Source organism: Meleagris gallopavo, chromosome 3 (assembly GCF_905368555.1).
Source record: "Meleagris gallopavo chromosome 3, MGAL_WU_HG_1.1, whole genome shotgun sequence".
Classification (NCBI taxonomy): Eukaryota; Metazoa; Chordata; class Aves; order Galliformes; family Phasianidae; genus Meleagris; species Meleagris gallopavo.
Genome location: NC_139406.1, coordinates 14,318,569 through 14,340,026, shown reverse-complemented (window position 1 = coordinate 14,340,026; position 21,458 = coordinate 14,318,569). Strand labels below are relative to the sequence as shown.

General features: G+C 38.3%; 1 protein-coding gene across 1 annotated transcript in view; it reads left to right on the top strand.

The window, feature by feature from the left end:
* The window catches only part of MYLK4 (myosin light chain kinase family member 4), an 80,804-nt gene that overhangs the window by 8,901 nt on the left and 50,445 nt on the right, over positions 1–21,458 (top strand). Inside the window, exon 2 of the mRNA XM_010708415.3 lies at positions 3,874–4,132. Within this exon, the coding sequence (XP_010706717.1) occupies positions 3,874–4,132 (259 nt within the window). The remainder of the gene's footprint in view (positions 1–3,873; positions 4,133–21,458) is intronic.

Here is a 21,458-nt window from a genome sequence, read left to right as displayed (position 1 = left end):
GGAGGAGAGGCCTTTCCCGGGCGGCTGTTGAGTGCCCGGGATAGAGGTGATCCTGCAGGCGGTCCGTTTATAGAACCATGGAATCTTTAATGTTGGAATGACCTCCAAGATCACAGAATCATAGAATAGCCGGGGTTGAAAAGGACCACAATGACCATTTCAACCCCCTGCTGCTACGTGCAGGGTCACCAACCACCAAACCAGGCTGCCCAGAGCCACATCCAGCCTGGCCTTGAATGCCTCTGGGGATGGGGCATCCACAACCTCCTTGGGCAACCTGTTCCAGTGCTTCACCACGCTCTAAGTGAAAAATGTCCTCCTAATATCTTCCCTAAACCTCCTGTCTCAGTTTAAAACCATTCCCCCCTGTCCTATCCACCCATGTAAACAGCCATTCCCCCTCCTGTTCGTATGCTCCCTTCAAATACTGGAAGGCCACAACGAGGTCTCCCCAGAGCCTTCTCCAAGATCATCTAGTCCAAACATCAGCTCATCCCCACCATGTCCCTCAGTGCCACATCTCTGTTTTGTATTTTAAATAAAAGCATAGAAAGTTGTGCCATCAGCGTCCTGATTTATCACCTGAATTTGACCCCGTGCTAATTCTTTCCACCTTACGTCTTTTTTTCTTTCCTAAATTATATATTTAGATTTAATTATATTCTATTACGTAACCATTCTCAGCTTGTAAATTTCAGGTCAGTCTAATGTCAAGATGTGTTATGCTGGGATCTATGAGGTAAACAAGCCTGGCTATTATGTAAAAGTAACTGTCTTTCAGCTTAAACATTGAAAATGTCTGGTTTGCAAGCAACAAACTAGTAGGAAATAGTTTTCATTGGAACTCAATATGTAGGGCGAAGGACAAAGTTTTGAGTAAAGTGCTGTATGACCCATCATGTAAACCTAGTTCTAACTGACAGGATTCCAATTTAAAAACTGGCTGAGGAAGGAAAAGGTTATTGGTGGGTTCTTTTTTTGGCTGACATGTACTTGTGTGCTCATTTCTATTTCTGAGCCATTTAAAATTCATCGTGGAATAATGGAATCATAGAATGGCTTGGGTTGGAAGGGACCCCAAGGATCATCAAGCTCCAATCCTCCACCACAGGCAGGGCCACCAACCTCCAGGTTCCTGGTACTAGACCAGCCTTCCCAGGGCCCCATCCAACCTGGCCTTGAACACCTCCAGGGACGGGGCGTCCACAGCCTCACTGGGCAGTCTGTTCCAGCACCTCACCACTCTCTCTGTGAAGAACTTCTACCTTTATCTTCCCTTTATCAATTATACTTTTACTGTACATGTGCTATTATTTTGTAGGACTGAATGTGCCCCCTCTACATACAGCTGGGCAAGTTTCCGTGTTTCCATGTCATGTCTATGGTTTCTGTGCATGTTACTGAGGATATGACACATGAAGCAAGCTGTTTTGTTTAAACTGAGAGACTGGCGTGGTGAGAAGACCCAGAAGAAAGCATCTCTGAGGTCAAAGTTGGGGAATGTAAATGATAGAAAGAAAGCTTATGCTCCTTTGAAAGAAACAGAGCTCAACACCTAACCAAATACATTTTTTCACTTTCCTTTCAATAAGACGGAGGGCCACAATCTCACATTGCTCTGTGGCACATGATGAGAATGGAATTGAATCCCTGGGACTGTGCAGGGAAAAACTGCAAATGAATTTCACTCTGTACATCTCAATTTTCTGTTGTTTAGCTTATCATTTCAGGAATATATGAAGATAGTAATGGGGGAAAAGGCAGTAACATTTAAATTTGATCCTAGTCTCTCATTGGTAATGGAGCACAGTAATGCCTTCAGGCTTGTCATCCCACTAATATTTTCCCAGATAACTGACCCATCGGTCAGGTTGAGGGAACAACATGCCCTTTCAGCAGGACATGTCATTCTCATTAGATGGATGGCCACATTTGCTTGTCACAACCTGCAAGATGATGTGTGCTTTGAGGAACTAGGGAGAGTCTGAATCAACTTTCCCAGTTTGCAGTCACATCATGCCAAAAGTGGTCTAGACAGACAAGTAGCTCTAAAACATGTGGACTTTGAGTAGCTGGAGATATGATGATGGGGAGAGGAGATCTGTAAAGCTCACTTGCTTTTTCCGACAACTTTGGGATATGTTCCATCACCAATCTGTGCTGGATAGATTGAATGAGGATGATAGCTCAAAGGTTAGACTGAGCCCTTGTGGTATGGCACCTGAAACAGTTAGTACATGTAGAAGAACTCACGAGCCTTGCTCAGATAACCTGGGGAAGAAATAGCTCTCAAAGGGTCATTTCACTTGAAGGAAATGGAAAGGGATGATTGAACCTTAAGAGCTAGCGATGATAGCTAGAGGCAGCAGACCCAGCATTTTTACATACTGGGTGCAAAACTCATTCAGATGATGAATGTCTCACCATCCATGCTGATGTTCGTGCATATCACTTACTAACAGCATGCTCAGGGATGTCTCTCCCACTCTGGGCACTCACCTGCTGACAGATCTGTGAGCATCTCGGTCACATATTACTACCATCTCACAATAACTGAGTAGCAGAAATTTTTCTAGAAGACTCATTTGCAAGCTGCAAGCTTGCAGTGTAAGTCCTTTACTGGTTTTAATCTATAACTGTCACCACAAGCAAGCTATCTCCTGTGTTACTTGTGATAGCATAAGTTATCTCTCACATTTGGGAAGAGTTTGGAAGGATAAATAAGCGCAGTGCAAAGTGAGTTGATGTAGGTGTACATCTAATCAGTTGCACCTGTACAGATGTGGGATTGAAATACAGTGAAGGATATTTTACGTTGAAAGGTGTTTGGGTAAAAATAGCTAATTTAATTGGGTGTCTGCTTCCCTGTGCTGCTAATGACTGTATACATTCTTAATTATGCCATATAGTTTATAGTATTTATGCAAGTTAAAATAAAAAACATGAGCTGTGTAATGAGGTTGACCAGATCCAGCTTTCTAGAGCTAAAGCATTACCGCAGTGCTTTTGTAGCAGGACTTCCAGTACAGTGAATGAGAATATTTTTGTCCTGTATTTCCCGGGCCTATTCTGAGTTGCTAAATGGAGTTTTAGAGTAGTTTCTTGTAGTCTTTTAAAATTAGTTGTGCAGAAGGGAGTTGGACTCAATGATCATTGTGGATCCCTCCCAACTAGATATTCTATGATCTTCCAAGTGTAAAAAAGTAATTACCTGGGAAAAGAAACCTACAACCTTGCTGTGGAATATAAGCTTTTCTATAGAAAACTGAGACAAGGCTTGATGTTTCTATGTCATGTCAGTACAAAACACATTGTTAGGATCTGCAGTGGGAAGGAACCCAGCTGAGGAGTGTGTTCTTCTGCACCATTAAACAGAAGACCTGAGATCACAGTCATTTTGACAATTATGTATTTCCATGGTAAAGGGCAGTGAAAAGAAAAAGGTATTTGTTTAATATATAAAAATGTAATGGACTTAATCATATGGCCTTCACTTGTCACTTTGTGGAATTGGAGAGAAAGAGAACACATCTCAGCAACAAGGAGCCACTGAATTGGTAGAAAAATGGGTGGTGATCCATAAGCAAGGTCTACTAGCAACAGTTATGTATGATGATTTGGTAGAGCTAAATTGTCTCTGTGAATAAATTAAATTACATCCATCCTATAGCCTGCTTGAATTGTTTAGTTCAGTGTCGACGAAGAGGTGGAGAACCATGTATTAACAGCTGGTTTTGCTAACTGCATTTCTGTATTGGGTCAGAATGTATACAAACAGATAACTGACATATAAAAATTTCCAACAATAGCAGTTTTCTACACTTAAATTCATGAATAATGTTGATACTTCCAATTTGTCTTTCTTTTGTACAGACAAGAAAGAGGAGAAATCAGAAATTATGAGTGTTCACTGGTTTATGAATCTAAGGTGGAGAGGAAAACAGAAAGTAAATTAACTGGACACAGTATGAAGCTGCTTAAGATTAACAGGCTGGAGGAGATCAATACACGATACAACAGTAGCAGACTGGAGAAAACATCCTTTTTTCAGACCATGAAAAAAGTGGAGAGGACTAGAGGTTTTCATGAGGAAAAATTCAGTGGATCAGATTCTGGAACAGAAGATGCAAAGGTAACGAACTGCATAATTAATTTTGTCTTTCCCAAGTACTTTCCTTTTCTTCTTCCAGTTTAGAGTTTATTACGTTTATTATGTTTATTTCCCGGTAGTGTCAATTTTTTCATTTCTGTTTGTGGAAGTTTATTTCAACTGTGAGAGTCTATTCAGAATCTTCTAATCTTTTGAATCTGTAGAAGCAAACATGTGGGTTTTTGTTTTTTTTTTTGGGGGGGGGGGTAGAGGGGGGTGTTATTCACAGCTGGACTCACATTTAGGAGTTCCAAAGAGGTTGTGCAGTTGTGTGGCTCTTAAAAAAACAGGAGGTAGATACAGATTTTGTTGGATTCGTACTCTAAAAGCATTGGTCACTTCTAACAGCAGTAGAATTTGTGGAGACTGAATGAATTGCAATGGAAGAGCAGATTTCCCGAAGGAACTAAGGCAGCTTCATCGTTTGCTTCCCTTTAACACTTAGGGAGCAGGGAGTGGTTCGTGCTGTGTGCTACGATTACGCAGTCAAGCACTGTCCACTGCTGCTCTGGGCAGCATCTGTCACTGTTAATAACAGAACTGGTTGCCACATATGTGATCTCTGGCAGAAAGATTACTGTAATCAGCCAAAATGTATTTTCTTGTATCATTATGCTTTTTCTATGGGAGAGTCTAGACATTAACATTGACATTGACATGTCATTTAGACAAGAACTAAGAATTATGTTTGCAGTAGTGAAATGATTAAATTGGGACTTGAAGAAATATGTGTGCTGTAACTTAGTGTGTTCTGATTGTTTGTACTGATATGCAATTTTTCAAATATTCTGAATATTTTCATCTTCAGAGGATACCCTGGACATCAGTGTAAATACAGTGATGTTCCAGTTTGTGTCACAGCTAAAAAAAAAACACTTTTTCTTTTTTTTTTCTTAATCTGCTGGGTCTCTTTTGTACAAAATTCTTCCAATCTTCAGTGACCTATTACAGTTCATAATTTTTAGAAAAAGAAAATGATCTGCATATGAAAACAAAGTATATGAAATATAAATAAAGTGTTTCTTTTAGAAAGTTTTATTTAGTTACAGTGAAAATGAGAATTAAAAAAAAATCTGGAGGGTAGGTTTGGAGGTTGTTATTGCCTCTTTTAAGTTAGATTTCTTCCAGTGAAAATAACTTGCATGGGTGAGAAAGTAGAAGTTGATCCTGCTGCTACATAGCTCTTCCTTTATCTCTTTATGGTCAAGCAGAAGGTGTTGAATGTGAACCTTCATCCATATGAGAGCTGCTTTACATACATTTATGTATCTTAGTTTGATGAAAAACTGTAGGTAGTAGCTGAGGTGAAGGGATTTTTCCTCACTTTTTGCTGCAAAAACTCTTACTTATTGTCCTGTAGGTGTTTGCTTCTTCAGTCTGACTTGCTCTTTGTTAGGGGTAAGATAAGGCAGGAAGAGTTTGGAGGTGCTGGAAGGAAAAAGTGAACAGGCTTAGAAGATGAACAGCTGGTTGCTAGTAGTAAGCAGGAGAAATAGCTCTGTATTCCCATTTTAGATCCTCAATTTCCTGGGGACAAGACTTCAAAGGTAAAAGGCAGTCCAACTGAACTTTGGTGAATTACCAGATCACAGGCTTGAGGTTTCCAGATATATAAACAGTAGTTATATTTCTCCTAAGCTTTTACAAGTTTGGAATTTAATTGCAAAGCTTAACTTTCACACAAAATTTTTAGGAATTTCTCAGTGGGATACAGGATTGGGCCATAGCTGCATTATGAGTGTTGATGAAACAAAAACGAAGACGTTACTTAGAAGGATCTTAACTTGGTCTGCTTTCCTGGCAGTTTTATTATACTGTCAGGAAAAGAAAGAAAGAAAATTTTGCTGGCAGGAAGCGCAGTAAATTTTGCTCAGATGTATGTATTCACACATGTATGCTTGTAGACATATGTACATAATTTCTGTGGATGTAGTCCTGCTCACTTTGAAAGCAGGAACAAAACAACCCACTCGGAGTGGATTACAGCTCAAGGGACCATCTGGCGGAGAATGGTCAAAGTGTGTTCTTGTTGGAAGAAATAAATGCTGTACATGACTAATTGAATATAATTACAGAGGACAGTGATTGCCCTCCACAAAACACCTATTTCTCCAGAAATACTTTTTTTTCTGACATAAGCAAACATAATTTTCATCGTTCGGTATATTCTCATAAAAACAAAAATGTATTCTAAAAAGACTCTCTAGAGTCATTAAAATACAAGTAGGGAAAGCAAACCCACCAACTGTCAACCATCAGTTGTGTATACTGACTTTACAGCATTAAGTGTGGCTTGGACTGTCGAGAAGCTGCAGTATTACAGTCCTCTAGATGTCACTCTGCCACATCAGTTCACCAGATCCATGTTTTGTTGGAGGTGATTCCAACGACCCACAACAGAAGTGCTCTTTACTTCTCTTACATGTGTTTTATTTAGAATGTCCTCTTTTCCCTGCTTTGTATGGTTGGCAGAACACGTGCATATATCTTGGCTAAATTCTGCCCTCAGGAATCAAGTTTTGCTTCAGGTGATACATTAACAAGTGCAAAACTCTTTTATTTTTTAAGAGCAGTTTTCAGTGTGGGGGAGAACCAGATGAAAAAAAAAAATGAAAGTCCAAATCTGTCCTTGATTTTTTGATCTGTCCATTGCACTGCACAGCTGCCCCAAGTGGTTGTGCTGGTCCACAGAAGGTGGTGACACAGGGTAGAAATGAGCAGCTGTGAGTAGGTGCCATTTTCTACAGGAGCCAGTACAGCATTCATTTGAGCAATATTCTGTGACAGTAGATATACTCCCTATGCATGTACATTACTGAGCTTTTCCTTGGGGGTGTAAGATGGGGGTGTAAGACTCATGAAGTACCTTTGTCTGGAGTTCAGATACAGCTGAACTGTTGTTGGTAATGCACTACATGCTCTCCACTGAATGTTGATAACTTGATATGTGCATATTTGACTTCTATTTTGTATCTCTTGCAAAACAGAAAGAAAAGACACTGGTTAAAAGCAATAACCTTTTTACCCTACAGTTTTGCCTGTTACATTTTACTTTATATTTGCAGAGTTGTTCTTTAGTTGCTGCAGTTCAGTTTATAAGCCAAGATGTATTAAATCTGCTAAAGCACAGTCTTATGTACCAGAATAGAATTTATCCCTTTATTGATGAAAATTAACCTTAACATTTACTAAAAAAAAGTAACTTTTTCAGTTGCATCTTATTGGAAAAAATACTTATTCCTGGCATTTTGTCAAAAAAACTTCATCAAAAAAAAAAAAAGAAGAAAAAAGAGTTTTTTTAATTTTGCATAATTCAAAACCATGTAATTTTCCTTTATACCTGAATACTGGTCAAGATAACCATCTAAATAGTTGGAAAGAAAGCTGTTTCTTATTTTACCTTCTTAAAAGTACTTGTTAATCAAATCCTACAACAGATTCCATTGGCAGTGAAACTTCATTAGTCAAGGTTTCCCTCAGACTATACATCAGAGCACCATGTCTAATGGTTGGCTTATTATAGTCAGAAAAATGTAAGTGGACTTCAGCCAAGTTTGGGACAAGGTTTATTCCCAATCTCCTTTTCAGTTTGCTAAATTTCTGTCATCATGCATAGTGTTGCTGCGCTCAGTCTGGCAGATCTTTACAAAATCTGCTTTTTGAAGTGTGCTCCTCAGTTCCCAAGTTCATAACAATCCATTGTTGTGACTCAAGGTGTATGATTCCATGATTTCAGGCAATCATGTTTTATCTAGCACTCTCAGTTCCCATTCTTGGAATATCTGTCTTTCTCAGAAGGAAAAAGAGTATCAAGATTACTTGACTGAAAAAACACTAACTCAAAAGCACTCTCCACTACATAACTACATAACAACTCAAAATGCGATTTGAGAATGCTCTGAAGCCTTGAAAGCCAAATGATGAGTAAGGAAAGAACATCACTTATAATTTTTGAATCTCTTGTTGTTTAGAAATGATGCTTTGATTTTTATACTTTCATTTGTAGCGTTTTGTATTTGATATTTCCAGTACTCATATTTCTCCACTGACAGTGAGTGTGTTAAATCCTTTGCTCTGATAAGATAAGATGATGCAGAAAAGAAATTCTTACTGTTTTATCTTCCACAACGAGTGTTTGAACTCTGTAATTATGGGCAGCTGTTATTTATATTATTATAGGTAAGAATTATATATGCTGTGTATCCTTATATATGACAATAAACCATGTTACTCTTTGTTACTCAGACTTTTAGTTTTCTGACTCTATAAGTAAAACAGCTTCCCTGGATTTATAATCCTGGTGGTAGCGGGATTTTTTTTTTATTTTTATTTTTATTTTTAATTGAAACTGCTTTCTCTAATTTGAAGACACCATTTTCTTTTTTTTTTTTTTTTTTTTTTTTTTTTTAATTTTGCCAAGTTTTGGCTGCTTAGGTCAAAATTGTTTTTGCAAAATTTGCATCAAATTGAATTGCTGGGCAAAATTCAGCAGCAGAAGTCTTACTTGTTTCTTGAATTTTTAGGGGAAAGAACTTACGCTGATGATACTGAGTCTCACATCCATTTGGCTGAAACAACCCAGCACCTGCATCCATTAGATTGAGGGCTTGGTACTTGGTAGGTGAGCAGATACTGAATATCAGATGGGGAGATGGCTTGTAACTGATCTGTACGTAATTGTGGTTTGGATATGAGAGCAACGTGGATAGACTGTAAGTGCAATAAGAAAAGGAGCTGTAATCAGTAAAGCATTTCAAAGTGACCTTCCTATGCACATGTAGTTTGATACATTCTAGGTGAATGTCATACATTTGTTGTTTGGGTATTTTTTAAATAGACGCTTCTTGCCTATTAAAAAAGGGAAAGCGCGCAATAGATGGTCAGTGGTCTGCACTGCTAACTGCTAAAAGATTGCACTGTTTGCTTTCATTTGAGAAGTTCTGGAATGTCAGAGTAAACCTTTCAAGTCCATGCAATATATATCTCATGTAGATCCCTGCACCTGTTTCATGCTTGTCAGTAGGCCATCACTTCTTTTCCTTATAGGTTCAGGGAATGCGCTGAAGTATGAGATGGGATCCTGCTGTGTCTCCAAGCCTTGTCTAGCTAGGTGGTTCTTATGGAGCTGGGGAGGGTTCTGAGGGCCTGCCAAATTGCATTTGCTAAATGAGGAGACCCAAGTTAATCAGTTGATTAAAAGTAAAAGTATGGATCTACTCCTGCAAAGAAATGTTGCCTGGATTGCAAGTAGTTTCTGCCTCTTGGCTTCTTGTTTCTGGCACGCACTGTGGGCTGTGTTAAGCTGTAGAAGAAAGAGAAAGATTCCTGCACCTGGAAATACACAGGTAGTAGATATACTTTTAATAATTAAGATGAATTCCACTGATCAGTATTGATACTGTTAACTGAGTGAATGCTGCTTGTGTTTAAGTGTAGCCAGTTAAACCTGTGTATTCTTTCCTGAAGTGGAAAAAAAAAAAAAGAAAGAAAAAGACTTTTTTTCCTTGGAACATGTTCCTTTCTTTTACAAGAACATATCTTGCAGTAGACCTAGACAGCTGTTGATGTGCTTTTCAGGAAAGTGCATCTCTCCCTTACTGTCAAAGTGCTTTGTCTGACCATTAAAACATAATGCATCCTCTAGTGACCTCTGCTGGGTGTTGGATAAGGAATTGCCTAAAATTTACCCTCTTCAGCCACAGTGGGAGTGAGGTTGCCAAACCTTCTTGGTCTCACAGATCTCAAATGTTCCCAGTAAGGCTGCTGCCCATTATTTTCCTCTTTGTAAAGTTATCTTCCTTCAGAACCAGCAGCTAAGCCTTTGGAGGGATTTGTTATTACATCATTAGAAGTTGCAATCATGTTTGTTGTGATTTTCCATGAAGTAATACAGTGCAGTCATGTTTTAACTCAAGATTTTAGAAGAATTCTTGATAAGAAACATTGCTTGAACAAAGGAAATGTATGAGCTCAGAAAGGCAAAAAGGAAGGCAATTTATCTAGAGTATTTTCAAGAATGTAGATTGACAGAATTTTTAGGATTTTAATTAATAAAAAAATAGTTTACAGCAAATTATTTTTTTCTTAGAATCTCAAAACTGATTTAATGTAAAGGTTTTGCATTCTTAAACATCTGCAAGCTTACACTGCATATTTGTCTGGCAGTGTTAGCCAGAGAACCATGACCTTGTGGGAATTTAATGGAATTTTCCACATGCTTTGTTGAAGAGCTCAAAGGACAGTGATAAAGATAATAACTGAAATATTACTATGCATGTCATCACTCAGTACAACATACTTCAAGAAAGAGAAGAAAGTCTTCTATAGCAAGGGGATTGAAACCAGATGATCTCTAAGGTTCCTTCCAACCTGAGCCATTTTATGATTCCGTTCAATTCTACAAAAGCCAAGAAATTGTGTAGAATTCTTTCTATAATCTTCTATGATAAGAAATTAATTACGTGAATGTTCTCTAATCTCTCAGAAACAAATGTTCTTTCAGAAATCTGGACTGATGTTTTTCTAAGTAAAAGACAAAGAAAGCAACTAAAGACTTTATTTAAAGTTTTTGATGCTGTTTCCATTTATATGAATTCTGCTCTATGGCATATAGATGCATGAAGAAATAGAAAGGAAAAAAACTAAGGGGACACTCAGAAAATAATAACTTGTTATTAATTGCTTTGTTAAAGTCTCAGTTACTCAATGATGATTTGTTTTTCAAACATTTACTCCCTTCCAACTCTGAGGATTCTGATTCGATGATCTTTCATCCCTCTAATAGAAGATGGAGAACTAGCTTTTCAATACCAGTCAAGAGAAATGCTGCTTTGACAAATTTAAAAATCAGTCACATTCAGTTACTAAGCCATTCATAGCATACAGTTATGTATTTTATGCAAGATATTCGGACTGGAGCGGTGAAGGGAGGAGAAACATTTAGTGAACATGTCAAAACCATACTAGCACCTTGTTGGTTATAGAAACTGGCTTTTGTAGATTAACTGGCAAAGAAAATAATGAAGTCTGTGGTTGGTGACATACATTTTATCTCTGGTGCAATCTTGAGTTATCATTTCACTTGCAGATGAGCTTGAAAAAAGATTCCCTTTAAATGTAACTCAGTAAAATTTTCCATATTTTCTTGTGTGAAGTGTGGAATGTAAGAAAAAAGCATCTTAATTCATCCCACAGTTACATGTTCAGTGCGCTTCTACTGCCTTGTTACTACTGCATAGGTTGCTCTGAAAGTAAAGTCTCCATTTTATTTCCATGGAAGGTATAACAGATACAAAGAACACAATAGCACTATTTGATAGAGCAAATTCTCAGATACAAAACGCTATTTTTCGAGACAGTCACCACCATTAACTCTGTATTTTTGCCAGCGATGAATAAGAGTCTGCATGCCACACTTGTAAAAATCTGCACCAATGGGGGTGACCCACTGTTTTACAGCAGCTATACCAGCATCATTTCTAGGAAAATATTGCCCATGCAGTCCATCTATCATTGACTTGGATAGATGGAACTCAGAAGACACCAAATCTGAACTGTACAGTGGGCGTGGTAAGACCTCCTTCAGCAAAGCCTTTGACACCATCTCCCACAGTATTCCAGAGAAGCTGGCAGCCCTTGGCTTGGACAGGTGCAGTCTTTGCTGAGTAAAGAACTAGCTGGAGGGTTGGGTCCAGAAAGTGGTAGTGAATGGAGCTAAATCCAGCTGTTGACTGGTCATGAGTAGTGTTCTTTAGAGGCCACACCTGGGGCATGTCCAATATCTTTACTGATGACCTGGATGAGCGGCTTGAATGCACTCTCAGTAAGTGTTAGTTACCTGGGAGAAGAGGTCAACCCTCACCTTGTCATAATCTCCCTTCAGGTAGCTGCAACTACAGTAACTAACAATAGAACTAGAGAGAATGGCCTCAAGTTGCACCAGGGGAGATTCAGGTTGAATGTTAGGAAAAATTTCTTCTTTGAAATAGAAGTTAGGCACTAGAATGGGCTGCCTGTGGAAGTGGTTGAATCACTGTCCCTGGAGGTGTTCAAGAAACATTTAGATGTTGTACTAAGGAACATGGTTTAGTGTGGAAATTGGTGCTGTGTTGGACTGGGTAATCTTGGAGGTTTTTTCCTCCTGGTGATTCTGTGATTCTATGACAGTCCAGCCAGGATTGGCAATGTGCTCCAACATTGCCACCATTGTTTCCAATGCATTGAAGCTGGTATTCAACTCCATAGACAGTTCCCTGGTCATAATCTGTGTATTTGTCACTGAGTTGTTGATGGAGATGCTCTTCATTTCATGGTATGACACCTGTGTGTGGCTGTCCGAAATATGACGTCTTTCACATTACCACTGCTGAAATACACCATGCATCCATCACCTCACTCTGCTCACATCCACTGCTTGGTTTCCATAAATGTTCAGCAAGCATTGATGAATGTCAATGTGTGCAATTTTTTCTGTGTGGAGGAATTCGGTTACATACCTTTGCTTTGTATGCATTTCCATCTCAGATGTAATTTTGCCCCCTGCTGCCCTCTGTCACATGGCAACAAAACATAATGGAATATTGGTGGGAAGGTTCAACCTCTACTGCCATACCACCACCATCTGCCTCTGATCTTGTAGGCCAGCAAAATAAAATAGGAGGCACTGTTTTCAGAGCAGCCATTGTATTTTCCAGTTTTTAAGACCTAGTGTATTAATTGGTATTTCTTAGCAGGAGGACTATATCCATTGCATTTTGAATGAAAAAGATTTTTAAATACTGTATGTTAAGACTATTAAAAATTGCTTTCTAGTCCTTATTTGTGCTAAGGCATTCTTTTCCTACATTTTTCCATAATTTGGTGACTGTCAGAGCTCCATCAATTTTGTTGCAGACATTATGAATCCACTTTTGAAATTCAGAGTGGTAGCATCTGTCGAACATCTGTCTTTTGATTGCTTCACATCTTATCTTACATTTGTTCTTTTGAGTTATAAGTCCATACAAGGTGCAGAGTTCCCAAGATATCTCCTAAGCCCTCATGCATAGAAAGGTGACATGGGCTCAGAAGTATTCCAAAAGCAGGGCAAGCTTCCTTGCCTGAGACTGTCAGTAGAGCTGTACTCATGCAGGGACTCCTGGATAATCCTAGGCTTTGGGAGGAAATGAGCCAACAGCATGCTGAGATCAAGACTGCTGTGTCATCTCAGGACCCCAAGCAGACTTATCCTTCCCCTTCTCTTTCTAGAGAAGAATTGTTGTCATCTGCAAGATAACCAACCCAAGGCTCCCTTGTTCCTCTGCATGTTGATATGTTTCTTATGGTTTTTGGACCTGTGAAGACATGTTGGTGTGATCAGAAAGGCTGGTGATCTCTAGTAGAGGTTGTATTTAAGAATGGTACTAGGATCTAAGAACGTCTACGAGAATCTTGCTCACTTCTCTGTGCTTCGGGAGAAAATGTGAGTTTGGCTTCCTAAGGGATTCTGATGGAAAGGTACTACCATGATGCGTCTTCCTTAAAGCAAAGTTAATTGAGAAAGGAAAATTAGAGCTATAACAAATAATTTTTAGCGGATGCATTTTCTTTCTACATGTCATACTCCATCAGAAGCAGTTAACCATACTTTTGTTAAGCCTTCAACCAGCAAAGAAATGAGGTCTGCATTAAAGTCATTTATCCTATCCTATGAATACAATACTATCGACCTCTTGAAGACTGTGGATCTTACTGGTCTTGTGCCTATTGGTAGCTGTACTCTTGGACTTTTTTTCCAAGTGCCAGGTCACATGCAGCTTAAAGGAGTCTGAAAGAGAGATCTCTGAACAAGTTAGATGTTTGTCACGATGCTGTCACATCCCTGACACATCATTTTGCCAGATAGATAACAGCTGTGACCGAAAGTAGACATCCGCCTTGTGTCCAGTTCTTTGTCTTGTCTCTGATAGGCCCATTATTCAGTTACTAAGCACTCAGTTTCCACAAAGATTATAAAGCAGTGCTGGAAGACATGATGTGCAGAAGAATAAAAAAATAAACTTTAAAATAGCTGTTGTTTCCCTCCTTAGTTTTGCTTTTTGTAGCTGCTTAGTGGTCTGTAAAGAGCCTTTTATACTTACTGTATGTGTTATGAGCAAACAGAGGCCCTAATTGAAATTATGTGAGGCACTGTACAGATAGGACCTACTTTGAAGGATTCATTCTCTGAACAGCTGGATCAGGGATTAGTAAAAATGAAAAACAGACACAGAGTTGCTCGTCAGGTCATGCCCTCAGTCAGTGTCAGAGACATCTGTAACATGGAAATGAAATTGCTGACTGTCTAGTATCCCCCTTACATAACTATATGCTGAGATCTGCAGGAGGCATGCCTCAGAACCCTCAGCCTGCTGGATCCCAGCCATTTCATGAATGCTTATTACTCTGCAAAGTTCCTTCGTGCTATTTGATCCAGAATCTCAAATTTCAGAAATCTGCAGCAGCTTCCTAGATGTTTTCATTATTTTTGGATGTTCATTTACAACTTACTCCTTCCTCTTCGAGATCATTCTCCTTGGTTTTTGTTTAGATGGTGAGTACTGTGGTGAGAGGTTTATTTGTGGCTATTAAAACATGACAAACAGATCAGTTTTGATACATCACAGGCATAGATGCTTATTTTAGTGTAAAAAATAATTAATCTTGGCTGGTTAGAAATATATCTCCTTCCCTTTAAAACTTATTTTTACTCTTGGATGCATGGCTTAACATAGACTTCTTTCAACCTTGACCATTCAAAGGTGTCTCATTACGGGTTACCTAGCCAGCCAATTTGTAATACACACTGAGATGGAGGGAGATAAATCCAGACCATCCCTGTGACCTTTATCTTCTGGCACTCTTGTGCAATGTCTAGTGGACATGTTGAGAAGTCACAGTGCAATAAAAATGACTTTCCAGTGCTGAGTACAGCATGATCATTCCAAACAAGGGCCTTTGCATAAGAGAGGACGCATTTCTGTCATCTCAAAGAGAAACCTCATGTGTAATGAACATTTTGATGAGCTGGGGATCTTCATTTTTCCCCTTACATGGACAATCCAACGTAGATCCTCATGTTTTTTTCTTACATGTGTACTGAAAATATTTGTTTTTCACACAATTCTCTTAGTTGCTTGTATAGAAAAAGTAACTGTTAGGTACACGTTGAACAGAATATAAAGATTTTAAAAGGTATTTTAGTCAAATGCATTTAAGTGCTTGATTGGCATTTACAAGTGAAATTCCTGGGAGGAATGACAATGGTGTTTTCTAATATGTCCTTATGCTAAAGAAAGCACGCACAATATTGTTGTAATATACATAAAGGAATTTGTGATACTAAAGAGAGGAGAGAGTTTAGTTCTCTATCTTTGGGGCTAACTAAGACATACTGGTACACAAGATCTCCCTACTTCATGCCTGGACTAATCAGTGATTGAGCAGATACATGGACAGACAGGTTTAATTTCAGCTATGACTCTATCTAGTAATGAGCCTGTTTATTTGACCTCATATCTGAAATAGTGACTATAGTTGAAGATGGTAGAAGAAAATTACAGCCTTTTATCTTAACTATTGGCATTGAGACAACAAGGTGCAGGATAATTTTCTGTTGACCTTTGATGATACCAGAGCTCTTAATATCATCATTACATATTAAAGCAGATGTTCATCAAGTGAAGTGTTGCTTTTGCCAAGCCAAATATTTTCCTCCCTTTTTCTGAAATTCATGGTGTTTCATGTTTGGCAGTTCTGAATGTGGAAAAACTGCCAAAACCATCTTGCTCTTACTTATTTTAGACCATTCTACAGATAATCAAGGTTTCTTATTTATGCCTACGCTATACATTTTTTTTTCAGTTCCACATTAACAGGGAATTATTACAGTTTTGTAATAAGAGAAATAAACAGAATGGAAATACAGCTTGCTGGTGAGGGCATCTTACAAGCTGGAGGGTCTGAAGTCCATATAGAACCGCTAATATAGAAGAATAACCAAAATCCATGCAATTAGGGCAAATGAATCAGACAAAACTATTAGCACTGTTAGCTTAAGTTTCTATAAAGAGGTACTTTTACCCTAGTAACGTATAATCTTCTAAGCTGTTCTCCTTTCAAGGCAATATTCTAGCCTAAAAGGCAGAAGATCTGTTTCCTTCTAGCACTACATCTGCAGTCACTATCTTGAAACTCTGCTGTCTAAAAACTTCATTTTTAGTTATAGAAAAAAACACTGCTAAAATGGAGACATACAGAAAAGTATGGATATATGCAAACACTTAAGTTACCTTTGAAGGTATTTTCTCTTCATTGTCCTGCTTCCACATGGTGGAAGTGAAGTGCATACATACAACTACTGCCTCTCCTGTCACATGTTACTATGTTCGTTAAGTACAGTACTTGCAGCCCTCTCCTTGCTGTAAGGAGAACACCTTGTACACAAGACAGTACATAACAAAATACTTATTAAAATTCTTTATAATAAAATTCTACAACAAATATAAATCATACATTCAACTGTAAGTCACTCAAATTTAAAACTTGTTTGCTTCTGTCAGGCAGAACAACCCTGAATGACTTGGTTAGGAATTCACGGTTAGAATTCTTAACAAGTCCAGTGGATTTTATTTAATGATCTTCTTAAAGAATCCGGATGAAATATTTTCTGCCTAACAGTAATTGCCAGCAGAGTGATTCAAAATATTTGTGAGGGCCAGTATGGGATTTGTAAAGAAGATTCGTGTGATGCCTGCTTGCACTATTCCTGGCCTACTTGGTCTCCCTGCTTCATTAGTGTTTATTTCATGCATGGTTAGGTAGTTCAGGAGGCCAGCTTAGAATGCACATTTGTTCTTTAATTTCCTCTTCGGGAAACACAAAGCTTTATTGCATCAGAGTTTACTTATGCACCGTGTGAATGAATGACAGTCATCACATCGGAGAGCTTACATTGTAAACAGGCAGGCCACTATGGAGCTAAAAGAGAAGCAGGGGCAAAGGGAAAAAAACATCCAAGGTCACCCAGCAGATAACTGACACAAGTAGGGCTATCAGCCAACCTTTCTAACTTCCAGGCCAAGACTTGAAGCATACTGCTATTGCTGCATGACTCTCTTGTAGTGAAAGAAATGTCTTCCTCATCACACCTGTTTCTTATATCTGGGAACCTATTCTCTCACAGATGTTGTATGAAACCCTTTGTGTTTTTAATCTACCATTTGACAAGTATGTGGGAGATTTTTTTTTTCTCCCTCCAAATTCTTCAGTCATCTCCATTTCAGCATCATGTGACTGTGGTAGAGAAAACTGGCTTCTTACCTACCTCTAGGTTCCAAAATCAGAGGAATGCTTAATTGGAAGAATATGAGTTGGCAATAATGATTTGAGTTGTATTTCCAGATCTGCCAAGCCTCCCTGAGTTCCCAGGATCTCCTGCATCTGGAATTATATGCTTAACATAAGCAGAGTCTGGCACTGTGAATGGTTTCCCAAAGTCTTCAGCAGTCACCAAAGAAAAAAATAGACTCTTTAAAGTTGAAAATGTATATATATCATTTACATTTGACTTTAGAAAGTCAATTATGCAGTTCAGCTTAGAAATCATGATAATTTATAGTAATTAAGCAATACATGGAAGGTTAAGAAGAAAAGAAGTGCATATCTGTAGTGTTATATAGAAGTTTTATCAGCATAGAGTTGGAACGAGACTTTACATTTGAGTTTCAAGTGAAACACTGAAGTTTATGCCAACAAAACATTTCACAGGGAAAAGAGTTAATATAGATTTGGAGTATCTGTCGACTCACTGTTCAATATGTGTTCTGATTTTTTTCTTGTCAGCTTATAAAGGATGCTTCCTTCAGTCTTTGTGGTACTTCACTGTAGTCCCAAAGAGTCATTAGTTATCTAAGAATGAGATGAAGCTAAAAGGTAGGCTTTTGAACTACATCAGGTATTTAAAGGACCGCTATCTGTCAGTGAATTATAATTGCAAACAAGCAAGTACTATTTGTTCCAGTGGAAAGCTGAGATGTTTTACCTTCCTGTGGGCTAAATTCACATGCTAGAGGATATGGCCAGAGATGCTTCAGCATGTGGGTGATCCTGGACTAAACATTATTGACAATGATGAAATAATCACAGTGATCACATGCTTAAAGTTAAGCATGTGCTGAAATACTTTGTTAAATTGGGGCTTTTAGATGTTATTAATAACATATGTATTTATTTGCAATGATGTTGTGAGTAAGATCCCCAGTCCCACATACATCTAATGAAAACACAATTATTCTTTCAAGGACATCATATTCCATGTGGGAATAAAAATGAAAGGAGAACAACACAATGAAGCAATAAAGTTACCGTGGTTACCGTGCTTGTAACTTGTCATTGTCAATGTCCTTTGCTTAACCATATAGTACTTTAATCATATTAGAGATTTTTTTAAAGCTTCATTCTTTAGAGTTTAGTTTTTGTTGGGATTTGGCTGTATCATGGCTTCTATGAACAACCTTCCGTTGGTGATTCCTTGGAATAAGTTAAAATAAATAAGAGTAAAGGAAAAGCTGAAAGGTAAATAGGAAGAAAGAAGAAAAGCTGACTCTTTAAAATTTCTTTTTAAATTGTGGGGGACCTGGATTGCCTCTCTTTTGCAGAAGTTCTCCATTTAGATCAAACCAAGCCAGACTCCTTTGGAGCTATGCTTGTTGACAGAAGCCAAGAATTGGTCTGGTGTGTTTCCATTAGCAGGAAATAAAGAAACCTGTGTGTGGACAATTCCCTTTCCTCACCAAACACTTGAGCTCGTTTCCCTTCTTTCATTTCCAGTATTCTCGTTTTTATTTTCCCTGAATGTTACGCAGGATCTCTGTTTTGTGAACACCAGGTCTGTGTGTGGATGTGCGTATCAGCACATGGGAGACAGCACATTACAATATGGGAGACAGGAACTTGGACATTTGTCTCTTCTACCTGAGTATCAGTTTAAAGTCCATAATGTATATAGCATATATACTCTACTACCTGTTTGAATGGCTGTGCTAGGAACTATCTGAAAGGCAGTTTCCAATAATGGCCATCTGAATGCAATGAAAAGAGAAGAAAGCTTGACGAACAGGATGCAGACCTTCAAACCTAACATGCTTATATTTTTATTAGGAATATTGCCAAACATTTGTTAATCCTACATTCATTTTCTCAAAGAACTTTGATTTTAAGGAGCTATTAGTTCTCACACTTTGTCCCCATCATCTTTCCTAGTGTTAGCTTCCTAGTGTTCAGGGAAAGTGTCTGCAACACTGGTAAAAGAGGCAAACTAACAAAAAAAAAGTAAAGCTGGTCACTGTGATTGTGCAGGCATCCACTGAATATCTTAACAGACTGCCAAGTGCTTTGCATGTAGTTGGAACAGGAGTAAGTTTTCTCCAGCAGTGAGAAGTCCTCAACATTTAGCTATACATTTAGGTATTTTTCAAATTCTCTGCAAGTGGTATTTCAGTTCTATCTCAGCTCAACACGTGGATACCTTGTGTACAGTTCATTTATTTGAGGGTCTGATAAAGACCTAAATTTACTAAAGTTTACAGTGACCTCCAGTGGTGAAAAATCTTCTGGTAAAATGACATAGCTAATTTCTCAGTTCTGCCTGGAAATCATTCATCAGAGGTTTCAGGTGATGCAAGTTTCAGTCTCATAGAATGTTTTATGTCTATATTAATTTATTTATCATGTTTTGTGCTCTGTTTCTGATGTTACTTTTTTATCTTGGATTTTTCTTATTTCAGCTCTTTTTGCTTTCAGGATTCTTTTGCTTTTTGAATTGAAAATAGTTGACAATGGAGCCATGTTGTATGGGAACTGCATGAAACTTTGCTGATTATGTGTTTCCTAGGATTATAGCATGAGATCAGTTCCGGTGTTTCTCCTCTTATAAATCTTAAATTTCATTCTTATTTTCTGTAGGTTTCCCAGTGCACAGTTTCTTTCAGCTCCTTCCTCATTTGTCTTTCTAGATTTCCCCTGTATTTACTAAGTCTCCCATATGTTGCTCGTTGAGAGGACTTTTTCCATTTCACTTAAACTGGCTTCTTCAGTTTTCTTGGTTAAGGGTTGACTCTATAGTGTTTTAACCATCTGGCTAGCTCAGAACCCACAAAAAATATGAAAGTTTGGATTTCTGGAAGGTGGTGCTGGAAGATGGCATTGGGAGTGGAAGAGGATATTTCTGTGCTTTGCAAGACAATATATACCTTTATGCTTTAATGTCACTTATACCAGTTTTTTAAATAATACTTTTCTTTGCCCACTGTGACTTTTGCACTGTGGGTAGCACAGATTAGTCTGGCTGCCATCAAATGCATGATGTTCCTTACTTACATTTGTTAGCATTGCTGACCTTACCCTATAGGAAATACGGAGCTATCTTCAGGGATGAAAATGGAGCTGGATTCTACAAAGAGTTTTCAAGATGTCAGGTCATTTGTAGTTTTATAGGAAAGAGGAGGGAAACTTTTTTTTACTAATATGATACTGGAATCACTTGCCTTTCCTGGATGATCTTCATTCTTTTACACTTCATATACCATGTAAATATGCTCTGTGATAGGCATGCAAAGGATCAGAAATCATCAGACCTTGACCAGCTGTTCTGGATGTAAATTCATGTGTGCGTGACTTGGCTGGATGTCATTTCCTAGGAGAATGGTATTTGAGAGATTATCAGAATGAAGTAGCTTATTTTGCTTGAGACAGGCTAAAGTTTGGCAAACAATCAAAGTAATTAAACAGCACAGCAGAGAAGCCCACTGAAATAAAAGTATAGAATTATTCTTCCATAAAGTTTGCACCGACTCTGTACTATATCCTTTCTAAAGAGATCAGTTGGGTTCTGCTGCATTTCCTTTAATGGGGCTTCCCACATCTCTGTTGTGACCATATTGCATGGAAGTTTCCCTCTAAAAGAAAAGGAGATACTGCCTTTCTTCATCAAATTTCTGCCTGGCTTACTCTGAGTTTCAAAGGGGCAGCTATGCTTGTAAAGGGGAATATTCAAGTCCTAACTGATAGGGAACGTTTGTGCCATACTGGTGAGAAGCCATTGCAATCTGCAGAATGATCAAGCCAAGAATTGTTCAGCTTAATTTTGTCTGGGAATTAGTCTGTAGCTTGCTCCTTGTGAACCTTGTAAAGTCCTGGAAATGGGATGACTTTTCCTAATGTGCTGCGGAGCAAACATACCTAAGAATAGCCTGTTCATTTGATTTTCAAGTAATAGGCATAACCATGGCTG